Source organism: Sceloporus undulatus, chromosome 1 (assembly GCF_019175285.1).
Source record: "Sceloporus undulatus isolate JIND9_A2432 ecotype Alabama chromosome 1, SceUnd_v1.1, whole genome shotgun sequence".
Classification (NCBI taxonomy): domain Eukaryota; kingdom Metazoa; phylum Chordata; class Lepidosauria; order Squamata; family Phrynosomatidae; genus Sceloporus; species Sceloporus undulatus.
In genome coordinates, this window is record NC_056522.1 from 280,052,533 (window position 1) to 280,067,624 (window position 15,092).

A 15,092-nucleotide genomic window follows, 5' to 3' on the forward strand; every position below is an offset into this window, starting at 1 on the left:
TCCTTTGTTCAAAATACAATAAAAATTTGGTTGATTTCAGCATCGTGGCCCCAGAATTTGGAACCTGCCACTGTTATTGCTTTTTAATCGTTATGTAATTTTAAGCCTTACATTGTTTAATCCTTTTTTTCCAGGTGGGGATACTTTGTAGATATGGATGTGCTATTTTAACTGTTGTAAGTCGCTTTGGTTGTTTTAAGAGAAAGCGGGGTATAAATAAGCGTTTTATTTGATTATGTATTTCTAATTCTGATTTCCTCTGGGGACAACGCTGCAGCTGAACAGAAACCATGGAGCTCCTCGGTCTTCCTGCTGATTTCTGGATTAAATTCTGGCTTTAAGATCATCAGTAACCAGCAAGAGCTCCTGCTGCTAGACAGGGGCTTTGGGGGGCTCTGTGGCCTTGTTACGGAATCATTTATTCCCGACGCTCCCTCAGCCGCTGAGGCGAAACGACGGGAATGAACCCTTCCAGAAGAACAAGGCCTCGGAGCCCGAGAAAACAGAAACCATGGCCGCCGGCCGCGAAGAAGCCTCGGCTTCAGGCGAGTTCTCGCGAGAAGATGGCGGCGGTGGCCGAGGCCGGCCATTTTGGCGTCGATTGGCGGCGCCGCTGCTGCTGCTGCCCTCCTCCTCCTCCTCCTCTTCTCCGCCGGAGAAGGGCGGGGGCAGCGGGGCTGGGAGGGGAAAGCGGCAGGAGAGGAGCAGGCCCAGGGCAGGGAGAGGGAGACGGCGACAGGGACAAGGACGAGGAAGGATGACGACGACGACGGCGGCAGCGACCCCTCCGCGACCTCCCTCCCCTCCGCCTCTGCCGCCGCCTCCTTCCTCCGTCGCTTCCTTCGGCGGCTGCTGCTGACGACGACTCCCCGCCCAAACTCCTCGCCGCCGCCGCCGCCGCCGCCTCCCCGGGCCGCCTGCGCCACTGGCCATGGTGCCCAGCGAGGAGAACCAGCTGGTCCCCAAAGAGGTGAGCCTCCCTCCCTCCCTCCTCGGAGCCAGAGCCTAAGTTGGGGACAGGGGCCCTGGCATGGAGGAGGCCCGGTCTCTTCCTCCACACACGACGTACTCGGGGCCCAGGCGCCGCGTATCTGGGAGGGAGGCCTCTCTGGGCCATCCGCCGCACAACTGCAAGGCCCCAGCTATAGGTTGTTGGGGGGCGTATGTCTGTCGCAAGGCTTGCAAGCCAGCCTTCTTTCTCCGTCAGTCAGGGAATAAAAGGGGAATAGGAGGACATGCGGGCAGGAAGTTAGAATAGAAAGGAAGGCAGCCAGGGGCTTTGCTGGGTCAGCAATGGCATCGAAGGACTGGAGAAAAGGGGCTACTGCACTCGGGCAACCCAGAGGCAGTGGAGGGAAGCCGGTGGAGCTGCCAAAGCTTCCGACATATATATATATATATGTGTGTGTGTGTGTGTGTGTGTGTGTATAGTATAAATATAGTATATATGTATAGTGTGTGTGTATTTATATATATATACACACACACATATACAGAGAGAGAGAGTATATATATATTTATGTATGTATATGTATATACATTGCAAGCTTTGTAAAACCCCACTGGCTTCTTTGTCAGGCCAAGGGGTTAAAAAGGAGTATGAGAATAGAAAACTAGAATAGAATAGAAAGGTTAGTAACAAGGGGCTTTACTGTGTGAGGAATTGCATTTAAGGACAGGGGGGAAAGGGGCTGCACTGTCACAACCCAAAGGCAGTGGAGGGAAGCCAGTGGCGCTTCCAAATCTTGTGATATATATATATGTGTGTGTGTGTGTGTGTGTGTGTACATACACATATATACACACACGTGCACAGAGTATATATATATATGCGCATACAATGTATATATATATATACACACACAGAGTATATGTATGTATGTATGTCACAAGCTTTGGAAGGTCCATTGGCCTCTTCATCAGGCAAAGGGGTTAAAAAGGAGTACTGTATAAGAAGAGAAAATGAGATCAGGAAGAGAAAAAAGGATAGAATAGAAAGGATAGTAAAAAGGGAATGCATGGTGTGATAAATGGCATTTGGTTGTAAAAAAGGGACTGCACTCTGATGAATTGCCTTTGATTTTAAGGATAGGAAAAAGAGCTGTGCTGCATTTGGTGGTAAAACCAGGGGAAAGGGGGCTGCACTGTGATCACCTGCATTTAAGAATATAAAAAAGGGAACCAGACTCTGTAGAAACTTGCATTTGATGGTAAAAATATAAACAAGGGGAGCACTGTGTGGTGAATAGCATTTGATTGTAAGACTGGGGGGAAGGGCTGCACTCTGTGGTAACTTGCATCTGATTGTTAAACTTCACTCTGGAGTACATGTTTTGCAGCCTATGATGTTGACGTGGATGAGATTGTTGGGTGTCCACGGGTGTATTACTGGATAGTTTTGCCTTACTGTATCAATACACTTGCCATCCTTTTGCTTGATTTATTTATGTCAGCATTTCTTTTCTTTTTCTGCAGTTTGGTGCTCAGGGGAGTGGTGCCCCACTCAAAAGAAATGATACAGGAGGGGAGGGGGAAATTGGGACAGTGTTAGTGAGTGGAGTTGGCTGGAGGGGTGTGTGTGTGTGTGTGGTGGGGTCTCACGTGGAAGCATGTGAGTCAAGAGCTCTCAGGTGTCTTGAATTGGGTCCTTCCAGCCTTGCCAGAGGGAAGACAGCTTGCAAACTATTCATGCAGGAGTGGTGAGGGATCTAGGGCAGATCTGTCACTCTGGGGCAAAGGATCATCCCAGAAGGAAGGAAGGATCCCTTCCTTTCTGGAAGGATCCCTTGGAAGATTTTCCATTTCCCCTGGTCAGCCAGAGCAGCTTGGGCTGCATCCACACTGCAGAAATAATCTGGTTTGACCCTGGTTTAACTGCCATGACTCAGTGCTGTGAAATTCTAGGAACTGTAGTTCGTTGCAGCACCAGATGATGCCACAGCAAACTGCAATTCCCAGAATTCCACAGCATTGAGTCATGGCAGTTAAGGTGGTATCAAACCAGATTATTTCTCCAGTGTACATACAGCCTTGGATGAAGGCAACCGATGGCGGAAGATCCTTATTATTGCCATGTTTCAATTGAAATGGGACTCAATAGAAGATTTACCTGAGAGAGTTAAAAAACCAGAGAGCATGAGTTCTGGAAGTGTAGGTTCATGCCAGGGTTTGCAATGTCGGTAAGTGTCGGGAGTGGTGTGACAGGTGTGGATGAATGTTCAAAGGGCAAAAGTTCAAATGGAGGAAAATTTCCTGTCCAAGTATAGTTAGGAGCTGGATTTTGTGATTAAGAGAACAGACCTGTCTACAGGTTGAATCTCCCTTTTCTGAAATGCTTGGGGTTTGGGAATAGCAATGTTTGCATATTGGTTTGTTGTGGTGTGCCTTCAAGTAATTTCTGACTAATGGTGACCTTATTGTGGGGTTTTCTTGGCCTTTCCTTAGGCTGAGAGCATGTGACTTGCCCAAAGTCACCCAGTGAGTTTCGTGACCAAGCAGAGAATTGAATCCTGGTCTCCAGAGTCACAGTCCAAAACTCAAACTACAACGCCACACTGGAGAACATAATGAGATATCTTGGTGATGGGACCCAAGTCGGAACACAGACTTCATTTATGTGTAACATACACATTATATACATAGTCTGGAGGTAGTTTTATACAATACTTCATATATATATATGTGGCATGAAACAAACTTTCAGATACACTTTATACACAGCCTGAAGGTGATTCTATACAATACTTTTAACAATAATTCTGTGCATGAAATAAAGTTTGTGTACATTGAGTCATCAGAAAGAAAAGATGTCACTATCTCAGCCATCCTTGAAAAAAGTTTTGGGTTTTGGGGTATTTTGGATTTTGGAATTTGGGTAAGGGAGACTCGGCCTGTACAGAGAACTGTTAACAGACTTTTTGTCTCTGCATATTGACTTCCCAGCCCTGAAGCCTCAGTGTGTTGCAGGGGATTCGGGGGGGCCTTATGTGGTTCATGTACATCTGGTCCATGTGGACTACCTACTGGGTTCACAGTTCCCTTTTGTGAACTGAACATGTGCAAGACTGTTTATTTTCTTTTCCAGTTGTATATTACAGGGGAAGATCTGAATAATCTTTTTTCATAATGGAGCTTGTCATTCAGGAAACAGTGATAAACATTCACCTGAACACGGTTTGAAAACCAGTGAATGTTTATGTTCATAAAGAAAATACAAAAGAACAATTGACACAGGCTTTCAGATATGACAGTGGTCCCCAAACTGTTCTCTTTAAGGGATTTTGGACTTCAGCTCCCAGAATCCCAGACTATTGGCCAACATGGATGAGGCTTCTGGGAGCTGAAGTCCAAAGTCTTTTAAAGGACACAGTTTGGGGACCACAGAGATGTGAGAAGTTGGACATTTGTAGCCGGAACCATCTGGAACAATGGTTCCTAATTTTGAGCCCCAGATGTTGTTGCACTTCAAGGATCAGAAGTCCTGGCCAGCATAGCCATTGATCAAGGATCCTGGAAGTAATAACCGAACAGCATCTCAGGAACCAAGTTTGTGCATCACTGACGGTGTTCTGAATTGATACTCTTGGTATTTGTTAGTACAGTACTAAGGATTGCATAAAGACCTTTGAGGACTAGGGAAGAGATACACAGTTTTCCTTCATAAATTTTGAGCTTGAAGAAATGGCATAGGAGTGTAACGTTTTATGGAGGAAGGAAAGAAATTTCTATTTTCTAGACAGTTTTATACTATTGATTGGGTTGCTGGAATGCTCCTACAAGTAGATTTTATAACTTAATATATAATATGGCTTTAATCTTAATATATTGTATTGCAAAGAATAGCATCGTTAGCTATAATGAAATACTGGTAGATTCTTTCAGTGCACATAGGCAAAAGCCCTCTGTTAACTTTTGTTACTTGTAAGGGTAACCTTGCAATGTAAAACTATGCAACAGCTTGATAATACAAGAAAAGTAAGAGGGTCATGTTGGGGTAAATATTTTTTTTCTAATGTGTCTTTTGCAATCATTGTTTTAATACTGACCACATGATTAAGAAGTTTAACTTAGGCAATGTGACTGTCATTGCAGGATAATGACACAGCATCTAACAATATACTGCTGCATTTCTGTCCTGAACCAAAATTAATTCAGTAAAACATTTCCAACAGTTCACCTGTCTAGATCTCTTTTGATACATTAGTGCAAATGTGGCCTTCCATAAGAGCTTGTATATAGAAATGTAGCTGTTGAAAACTGCTTTATACCTTGTTCACTTCTTCTCTTTAATGTTCAGTGCAGTATCTCTTATATCTTGATATCATAGCAATTTGGGATTTCCAAACCCCAGTTCATGATTACTGTGTGTTGCTTCAACGTTCACCACCATTGTAAAAAATGATACAATAGCGAAAACACTTATCATTTTTTGGTGGCAGTGTCATTAATTCTTGAACTATTGGTTGTTCTGTATAATTTTTTGAAGGACTTGTAATGATGTGAAATAATTTCCCAGAGTTAATGTATGATACCTTATTCATAGATACAGTATCTTCTGAATTATAGCGAAGTGAACAATGATAACACAGTGTCACGTGCCAGTGCCAGCCCAGAAGCAAAAGGAGCTAATAGCAGAAGGCCTTTGGCAGTAATTATAGATAACTACTACAGACTAGAATGATTAATGGCAGAGGCTGACTGTGATCATCATTCCTGTAGTTATTAAAATACACTTAGAAGCTTGTTTTTAACAGCTTGAGCTCTCCAGAGTGTGAATGCTCCTCATTTTCTTAGATATATAAAGGGATCTGGAAGAACAAGAAGATACGTTTGTCTTAGCTCATGTTTTGAAGAAACCTCTTCTCTGTATTTATGAACAATATTTTTCATAGTATTATCATTCTGCATTTAATAGTGTTTTTGGACATACAGTCTGCAGTGCACCATGTGCCATGTAATATAAGTTATTTTTTTCTCCAGATGACTTGATTACACTATTTGTAATGTAATCCTAAACATGTTCATGCAGAAGTAAATGCCTGTGTTTTCACTGGTACTGAATTTTTAGTAAGTGCATAAAATTGCAACCCTAGGTCAGAATCCAATTGCTAGATTTAACTAGAATAGATGCATAGAATCAATCCATCCTTGTAAGTCAGCATTTGTAACTTGCATTGATTGAGTAGATCTGGTCTAATGGGAACTAGTACTTAGATTAACTGTAGATTTAGGCCTTAATGTTATAAATAAGATACTTTATTACAGGTTGAGTATCTCGGAGGTCTGATATCTTAAATATTTCAGAATTCAAAATTGTCTACATGGCTAACTGAGATAGTGATACCTTTGCTTTCTGATGGTTCAGTGTGCAATCAGCTCTTCCTGTGTTCATGCTTGCCATCCGTGGTTTGGAGCATCCACAGATGGGCCTGCCCCCTTTTCCTCAGTGATAGCACATACATGCAGCTGTGCCAACATGGTTGCATGCACATCACCCCACCATTGAGGAGAATGGGACTTGAGGTCCTGCAAAATTTGCCATCCACAAGGGGGATCCAGAATGGAACCCCCACAGATATGAAAAGCTGACTACACAAAGTTTGTTTCATGCACAAAGTTATTGTGTATAAAATTACCTTCATGCTATGTGTATAAGGTGTATATGAAACATAAATGAATTTTATGTTTAGACTTGAGTCCCATCTACAAGATATCTCATTATGTACAGTATATGCACGTATTCCAAAATCTGAAATCCAAAACAGTTTTGGTCCCAAGCATTTTGGATAAGGGATTCTCAACCTGTACGTAAATCTAATATTGTATTTTATCATTTGTGTGTAAACATAATTTATATTACATTATTTGTAAAATAAAAAGGAGACTGCGTTATCCATTATTTCTGTAATACAGTGGCAGATTTCTCTGAAAATCTTTCAGCCTTATGAATTCTGACAAGTGTATAGTTTACAGGAACCTTTCTTTTCATAATTATTACTCTGTACTGGTATTCTGTTAGAGAGTTTGAAAGGTTTTCCTTTTAAAATAAATATGTACTGTGTAGTCTATAGATTCATTTAAACTACTACAGGAGAAAAATGACTAGATTTTTGGAGACAAAGCCAAATGTGTCCAGAGTTTGTCACATCTGACCCCTTGTATGGTGTGCTTCCCTAGAAGTCTGAATCTTATTCTCCTTATAACGTCCATTTCCAAAGTTTTCTTGGAGGAGGGAGGTCCTCCTACCATGATAGCATTGTGTTAAAAATGAACAAAATTCAAAGCTTATAGAAGTCCCCTCAAATATTTATGGGATGTTTATGGCAACTTCCTTTATTTGCAACCTACAGTGGAAGTTAACCATATAATAATGTTGGAGGACCTAGAAATGCCTAGAGCAGTGTTCTCTCAGGTAAAAAAAATAGTGGGCCTGTATTTGTTTTTTTCCAGTTTTGCTGGGATCCTGCACCCCCAGCCCCTCTGAAAGTTGAAGGCCAACTGTTCCTGCTGCTTAAACTGGTTGCTAAGGCAAGAATATTAGCCACCCGAAATGTTCACTTGTTAAATTCAATAATTTCCAAAGTAGTTTTAGCACACTTTGGTTAGCAATAAATTATATAAATGGGCCCCTACAGGAAGAAGATCTTAGGTGGGAGGGCCAGGATAGAATAGTTCCTAGATACCAGAGATAAAGTTAGTATAGGTTGAGCATCCTTAATCCATAAATCCAAAATGTTCCAAACTTCTAAACGTTTTCATGGCTGGCTGAGATAGTGACACCTTTGCTTTCTGATGGTCCAGTGTACACAAACTTTGTTTCATGGACAAACTTAATAAAATACTGTATTGTGTAAAATTGCATTCAGCTATGTATATAAGGTGTATATGAAACAAGTGAATTTCGTGTTTATACTTGGGTCCCATCTCAAGGATATCTCATTATATATATATGCAATTCCAAACTACTTCAGGTCCCAAACATTTTGAATAAGGTACACTCTACCTGGACCTGGTTTGGAGATGATCTCATAACTGGGACTAAAATTGAAGATTGTTTAACAGAGTGTGAGTAATAGAAGTGCTAGAGAATTGTGATAGGCTTAAATCTGGGTTCATGAAAACAATATACTGTAGTTATATAAAGATGGCTTCTGTTGAATAAGACAGTTGGTCCGTCTGATTCAGTACATTCTGATCTGCATAGCAGTGTCATTGTTCCATGGTTTCAGGCAGAAATCTTTTTCAACCCTGCTGTGTGACACTCCAGGAAATTAACTGAGACCATCTGGATACAAAGCATGTGTTCTACTGTTGATCTATGGTTCTTTCCTCGGTTGAAATATATACAGAGTGCAGAAAATATAAACAATAGAATATGCAGGTGGGAAACTAATTCCTGGTCTAGAAGTGAAGTGATTCAACAAGACTGAGTCTGGAAGTCTAATAATTGCCATTCAGTCCTTGTTTCTGAACTACATCACAGAATTGTAAAAATGGACAGAGTTTCTCTATATTAACTTAGTTTCATGTATATTAACTGCTAAGGAAATAATGGCATTGTAGGTATCAGGTCTAGCTTTCACAGACCCCTTGACTGAATACTCTTTTAAGTATGGACAAGGCCCAGGTAGGCCAAGGTTCAAAGCTCCATTCATTTGTGGAAACCCAGTGATGATCTCTGGCAAGTCTTAGCCTTAGATGAAGGCAACAGAAAACATCCACTGAATAACTCTTGTGAAGAAGACTTAGGGTCACTGTAAGTTGAAGTAGACTTTAAAGGTGTTTAATAATAATAACAAATTACTTACAACTAGATATTCTAAAACGTGGACTTTCTGCACGGATAAATACTTTCTTGCACATACGCTCCCGTCTCAATCTTGGAACTTGTGCAGGTAGTCAAACTTTGTTAAACTCTGGGAGTTTGACATGAAAACTAAAATCTGTATGGCCAGTAAAATATGCATCTGTTTCTAATGGATCTTTTTTTTTCCTGGCTGGAAAACTTGTTGGCTACTCTGGCCGGTCACAAAACTCACAAGTAATATCAAAAAGGAAGGTTGATCATGGATTGACAAAGCAGTGCTTTTTGGGCATGGGCTTCCCATGAGTTCTGCAGCCATTCAAGGTTGAGTTTCCAGAGTGCACATTTCCACCACTCATTCCATGCTAAATGCATGGATGGTGGAGGTGCATGTGCTCCATGACCTTGGGGACCAAATTGAGGGTGTCCTTTGATAGTGTGCATATAAATGGTGGGGAGGAGAGAAATTTGAATTATTCTATTGGCTTTAGCTAGATCTTCCAAATGAATATCATTTGGTAAATAGTCTAGTGAGTTTCTTTCAGTGGGCAGAATCAGGATTCTAGAGTCTTCCTGATTGATTTCTTCATGGTAAAAGCAACAGTTGGTTGAGTTAAACAGAATAGTTTCATCTGTAGACAGATCCATTTTATTACATCAGTTCTAACAATATTTGTCATGAATCTTGAGTCTGTTCCAGGGACAGAATTAACATAAGGGTTCCCTGGAGTGCTCAGTTGTGTATGCAGAGGCTTGTGTGTCTTTGGTGGAGTTCTTAAGACCTACTCCCACTTCTTTTACATTCCAGCTCACACATGGCAACTCATAGCCTCTCATTTGTCAGAAACAAGGTTTGAGGTGAACAAGTGGAGGGGCTTTTTAAAAACATTTTTAGAAAGATCTCATTGTGCATGTTTTTCTTTCTGACTACATCTTCAGGTTGGAAGGGATTTGGGATTAAATAGACTTTTATACAGACAATGTTTTGTGTTAATGGAGCTGGGTTGTGTTTGGGAGCATAATGGTTTCATACTGTTGAGTTTTTTCTTGTTGAGAAGCAGGTAGTGACAAGAGTAAGTGCCATCTTTCCTGTGCTACTTCTGGACACTTACTTCAGAAGTCCATGATGGAGAACTTGACCAGCAATAACAATGTGATAAGAGTACTTTTTAGTAAAGAGATGGAGCTTAGTTCCTCAGATCCCTGTAGCATAATACCGTGGCTGTCTGGCATATTAAAGCTGACATAGGCTGGGTGCACTTTTTAAAGCTTCTCACTAGGTATGTGGACACCCAAAAACTAAGAGCATTTCTGTTCACCTCTTTATAGAAGGCTCCTGAGGTTAAGAAATAATCCAGTTTGAGACCACTTTAAATGGATCAATGCTAGGGAATGCTGCGAACTGTACATTTATGAGACATTTAGCCTTCTTTGTCACAGCACTCTGGTACCACAATAAACGAAGGCGGGTTACAGACTGCCCGTTTGGGGCGGCCTGCACCCGCCCCTTTCCACGCTGTATCGGGGCCTCAGCTGCTAGACTGGCAGCCTCCGAGGCCCCGATCTGCCGCTTTCCAGGCCGTGGGGAATTGGCAAAAGGCCGCTTCCCCACGGCCTGGAAAGGGGTCTCCTTGGGGCTTCAAGCCCCAAGGACACCTGGCGACGGCGGGGAGGAGGAGAAAGGGGCTGTTTGGCCCCTTTCTCCTCTGCGTCACTGGGCGCAGCCATGTAAAGGCTGCTCCCAGCGATGCAAACCCCAGAAGGAGCTCCATTTCGGAGCTCCTTCATATGCTGTGGAAAGGGCACTCTAGGCTCCCTAGTACAGCGCAAAGACGTCACTTCTGCGCTGCCTCGTTTGGAGGCAGTGTGGTCGTGATGTCATAATGGCGGCGGCCGTGTGGAACGGCTGCCGTCATTTTGTGCGCGCTCTGCGCGTGCTAGGGTTGGGAGCGTCCGGAAAGGACACTCCTTTCTAACCCTAGTACGCGCAGAGCGGGTACTTTTAGGCCAGTCTGTAACGGGCCTAAGTTCCTAGGATTCCCTAGCACTTAGCCAGGTCAGTTAAAGAGGTCTGGATTATTTCTACAGTGTTTTTTCGACCCAAGTTATACATATTTGTGCAGACCTATCTCTGTACATCATCTGGTCACCTAAAACGAGGGTGAGGGTAGTGCTGTTTAAAGCCCTAAAGGGTGAATAATGCTAAACTATCCAGGTATGTACTTCTCTTCTGGTCAAGCTCTCTGGTATCACATCCATGCAAGGGGAAGGAGGATTTTCTATCTAGCAACAAGTGCTCATGGGCAAGGAAGACAATTAATCATCCCCAACCATGTGCCCTTTTGGAATTTTGAAACCTATTTCCTGTTGTAAATGTGCTAGCACCATCCTGTAGAGTCATGGGATTTGTAGTTTTACACAGTCTTCATCCTTCTCTGCCAAAGAGTGCTGATGTTTCAAAATACAAATCCCAGAATTCTGTAGTATGGAGCCATGGTAATTAAAGTGGTGTCAAACAGTGTAGATGCACCCCAGAGTTTGAATCCCTGCTCAGGCATGGTAATCCACTGGGTGATCTTTCTCAGTCTCAGAGAATGGCAAAGGCACCCCCTCCTAGAAGAAAACTCTGTAATTGGTTCACCTTAAGGTTACCATAACTCGGAAATGGATAGCAAGAGTTTTCCCATCCCTTATCTAATCTTTAAGATCCTCAACTAAATAATTGAACTAGGATTTCAAGTATTCATTGTTTTAAAAGATTTTTTTAAAAAAGAAAATACTGATGTGTACTTATAACTTTAAAGATTGTGGATTTTAATGAATTACAATGTCAAAATAGTTGCTTTCTTCAAGATAGCATAATTTGATTATTTTGTGTTTATATACCTTAGGATATGCTTTGGAGATGCAGACAAAGTATATTTGATGAAATGAAGAAGAAATTTTCACAGGTAGTTAGCTGAACTAAATATTTTAAAATGATGGCTCAGCTGTACTAACAGCATGGGACTTGTTAACATGCACCTGCCAAAGCCCTTGTTAACATGAACTTGCCAAAGAATTTTGAGCTTTAATTCTTACTGGAGTTCTAACAGTTGAAGTGGATTTGAGTATCTTGTGTTGTTTAAAATAAGGTTTGACTGGATTTTTATGTATGTAGCATCCACAAAAGTTAAAATCATAGTTGTGTTGAGTTCTAGAAGAAAATAATTTTACTGATGTTTAAATAAAATTGCATTGCATTTAACTTATTTTTCTTATAAAGTAGTCTGTGCCTGTGGCTTAGGAACTTTGCAGTTTCTTTCCTCCAAAACAGTAGTTGTCATATCTGCTGCTCATCTTGTAGTTTCAGTGTTCACACAGATAGTTTGTTTGGTAGACAGTAAACATGGATACATGTCTGTCTTTCTGTTGGTAGCATGTTTTTAATAACAATCAAATATTACTACAATATGATCTTAAAAACATTGTCTGTTACCAAACATTGTCTGTTACCAAAATCCACAGATGCTCAAGCCCGTGTTGTCCCCAATGGCAGCGCATGCACATAGCCGTGCTGCCTTTAGGGGCAGCCCCCATTGTCCCATGGCAGCGTGTGCATGCAGCCGCACTGCCATTGGGGACAGCAGAACTTAATGGCAATGCAGCTGCCTGCACAGGAAAATGGGGGCTGTACCTAATGGTGGCATGTCCTTGTGCACGTGCTGCCAATGGGGATAATGTGGGTTTGCGCATGTGCAGATGCTTGAATCTGCAGATGGCAAGTCTACGGATACCCAGGGCCGACTGTATTTCTTCACTTACCTTGTATGTTGCTTCTTCTCCACTAAATATCTTTTGAATGGGATGTTTCTAACGGCCTAACAGTAACATTTATACATACATTGTGTGGTATGATGTGATATCTTACAAGTAATCCTTACGTATGTTTGTAATGAAACTGTCTTTAGGACTGGGCTGTAGGTCAAATATTGTAATTTGCCTAGCTGCTATTTGACCATAACCAAATATTCTAAGGAGGTATTGTCTCTTTGTAGATGCTAAGCTACTTTTTAAAAATCCTATTGAAAAACTGCATAGTGCAAAATCAGGATTGCGCGCCCTTTGCTTCTGAGCCCGGGAGGAGGCTGCCGATGTGTGTACATGCTGTTCATTTAGAAGGGAGCAGCACCCAGCCCCATAGTTTTGCACTATCAATTAGATAGATATTTTCACAGGATTGTTCTTTACTGTGCATGTTTAATTTCCTTGTAAAACAAAACATGTAATGATTTGTGTTATCCATGTTTTGTATATTGCTTTGTCCACTGAATTGGAAAAGTGACCCCAAAAAACTTACTTGACTTATACCAAGAACTATTTACTGTCATACATCTATACTAGGAAAAATGGCCAGTTGTAAACAATCCTTTACAGTCATTCTCTACAAACAGCTAACTAATTTGGGTTTTGAATTCTAGTTTTAAAGTTAGTGATTACAAGCTTCATTATGTTTGGATATAATTATTCATTATTATTTTAAAGGCATTGCATATTTACATTATTAAATATTACAATTTTATTTAATATAAAACAGTATGCCCTCTGCATTTTGTCAGAGGTGTGGGTTTTCCAGAAAAAAGCAGAACTAGAAAATATTCTGGAAAATTTTCCAGTGCTCTAGAGAATGTTACCTGATTTGACACATTTGATTTGATTTGAATGTTATCTGATTTGGCACATCTAAAAGTTATATGTGGAAGTTAAATGTGCAATTAGTTAACCATTCTATTTCACTCAAGAATTGATTGCAGTACAACATCTCAGACTTAAAAATAAGTATGCCTATGTATATGTTAGTTGTGGAAAAATTTTCTGTTTTATTGATACTTGAAACATGAGCCCTGGTGGTGCAGTGGTTAAATGCCTGTACTGCAGCCACTCACTCACAAACCATAAGGTTGTGAGTTCTGTACCAGCAAAAGGGCTCAAGCTCGACTCAGTCTTGCATCTTTCTGTGGTCGCTAAAATGAGTACCCAGATTGTTGGGGGCAATTATCTTACACTTTGTAAACTGCTTAGGGAGTGCTTAAGTGCACTGATAAGCGGTATAGAAATGTACTTGCTATTGCTATGCTTTTGTGTTTTATTGACAGTGAATGTGCAACATGTTTTATGTTGCAATCCACCAAGATTTGTTTTTATTACAAGGCATCCTAGAAATACTTCTTATTGTATAGTTCACCCTTATTATAAAGCCCCTGAAAATTAAATTTGAGAGCCAGCTTGGCATAGTGATTTGAGAGTTGGACTATGACACTGGAGAGCAGGGTTTGATTCCCACCCAGCTCATCCATGAAACCCACTGTTTGATCTTGGTCAAGTCATATACGCCCAGCCTCAGGGGAAAGCAATGGAAAACCTCCTCTGAACAAATCCTGCCAAGAAAAACACATAATAGGTTTGTCTTAGGCATGTCTTAAGTCAGAAATGACTTGAAACAACAACAAACAAACAAATTTACTTCCCTGTTTATTACTTACTCTGAGTAAAAAGAAGACAAGTACAGTTGACCTTCTTTATCCATGGATTCAACTACCCATGGCTTGAAAGTATTGATTTTCCTCCCCCCAAAAATCAAACTTTGATTTTGCCATTTTATATAAGGGACACTATTTTACTACAGAAAGTAGCACAACAGCAGTTATCTCCTGAAAACAACAGAACGTAGTTGATGGAACTAGGTCCAAAAAAGTGTACAGTGGTACCCCGGGATACGAATTACCCAGCTTACGAATTTTTCGGGATACGAAAAAATCCCATAGGGATTTATTGTTTCGGCTTACGAAGGTTTTTTCGGGTTACGAAAAAACCTCGGCGCTATTTCGCCACCGGAGGGCAGCAGAGAGCTATTTTTTTCCATTAGCGCCTATGGCAATTCGGCTTACGAAGGTTTTTCGGGTTACGAAATTAGCCGCGGAACGAATTAATTTCGTAACCCGAGGTACCACTGTAGTTGTCAGAAAGTAAAGGTGAAACATATAATACATTGTGCCCACTCCATATGCAGCTTCCAGTTTATGTGGAAGCCGTGAGGCAATCACAAGAATGGTGCTGGCACCCGTGTGCCACCCTGCCGCAACCACGAACTCCACTATACTGTTTGGGGCTCTAGCATATGCATTACTGTATTTGCCTTAGGCAGGGGAGTCTGGAACGGATCCTCTGCATAAGGCAAGGCTCCACTGTGTCAAGGTAATGCTATACTGTCAGCCATCCACATTTGTGGCTTTGATTCATGAATTCACTC

At 41.3% G+C, this 15,092-nt stretch overlaps 1 protein-coding gene across 3 annotated transcripts in view; it reads left to right on the forward strand.

The window, feature by feature from the left end:
* The first annotated feature begins 715 nt into the window (after positions 1 to 715).
* The window catches only part of USP47 (ubiquitin specific peptidase 47), an 85,532-nt gene continuing 71,155 nt past the window's right edge, over positions 716 to 15,092 (forward strand). For 2 of the 3 annotated variants that reach the window (XM_042446975.1, XM_042446976.1), the window contains exons 1-2: positions 716 to 970; positions 11,695 to 11,754. In XM_042446975.1, the coding sequence (XP_042302909.1) occupies positions 932 to 970; positions 11,695 to 11,754 (99 nt within the window). In that variant the 5' untranslated portion in view covers positions 716 to 931. The remainder of the gene's footprint in view (positions 971 to 11,694; positions 11,755 to 15,092) is intronic. The other variant, XM_042446977.1, reaches the window with a different exon arrangement.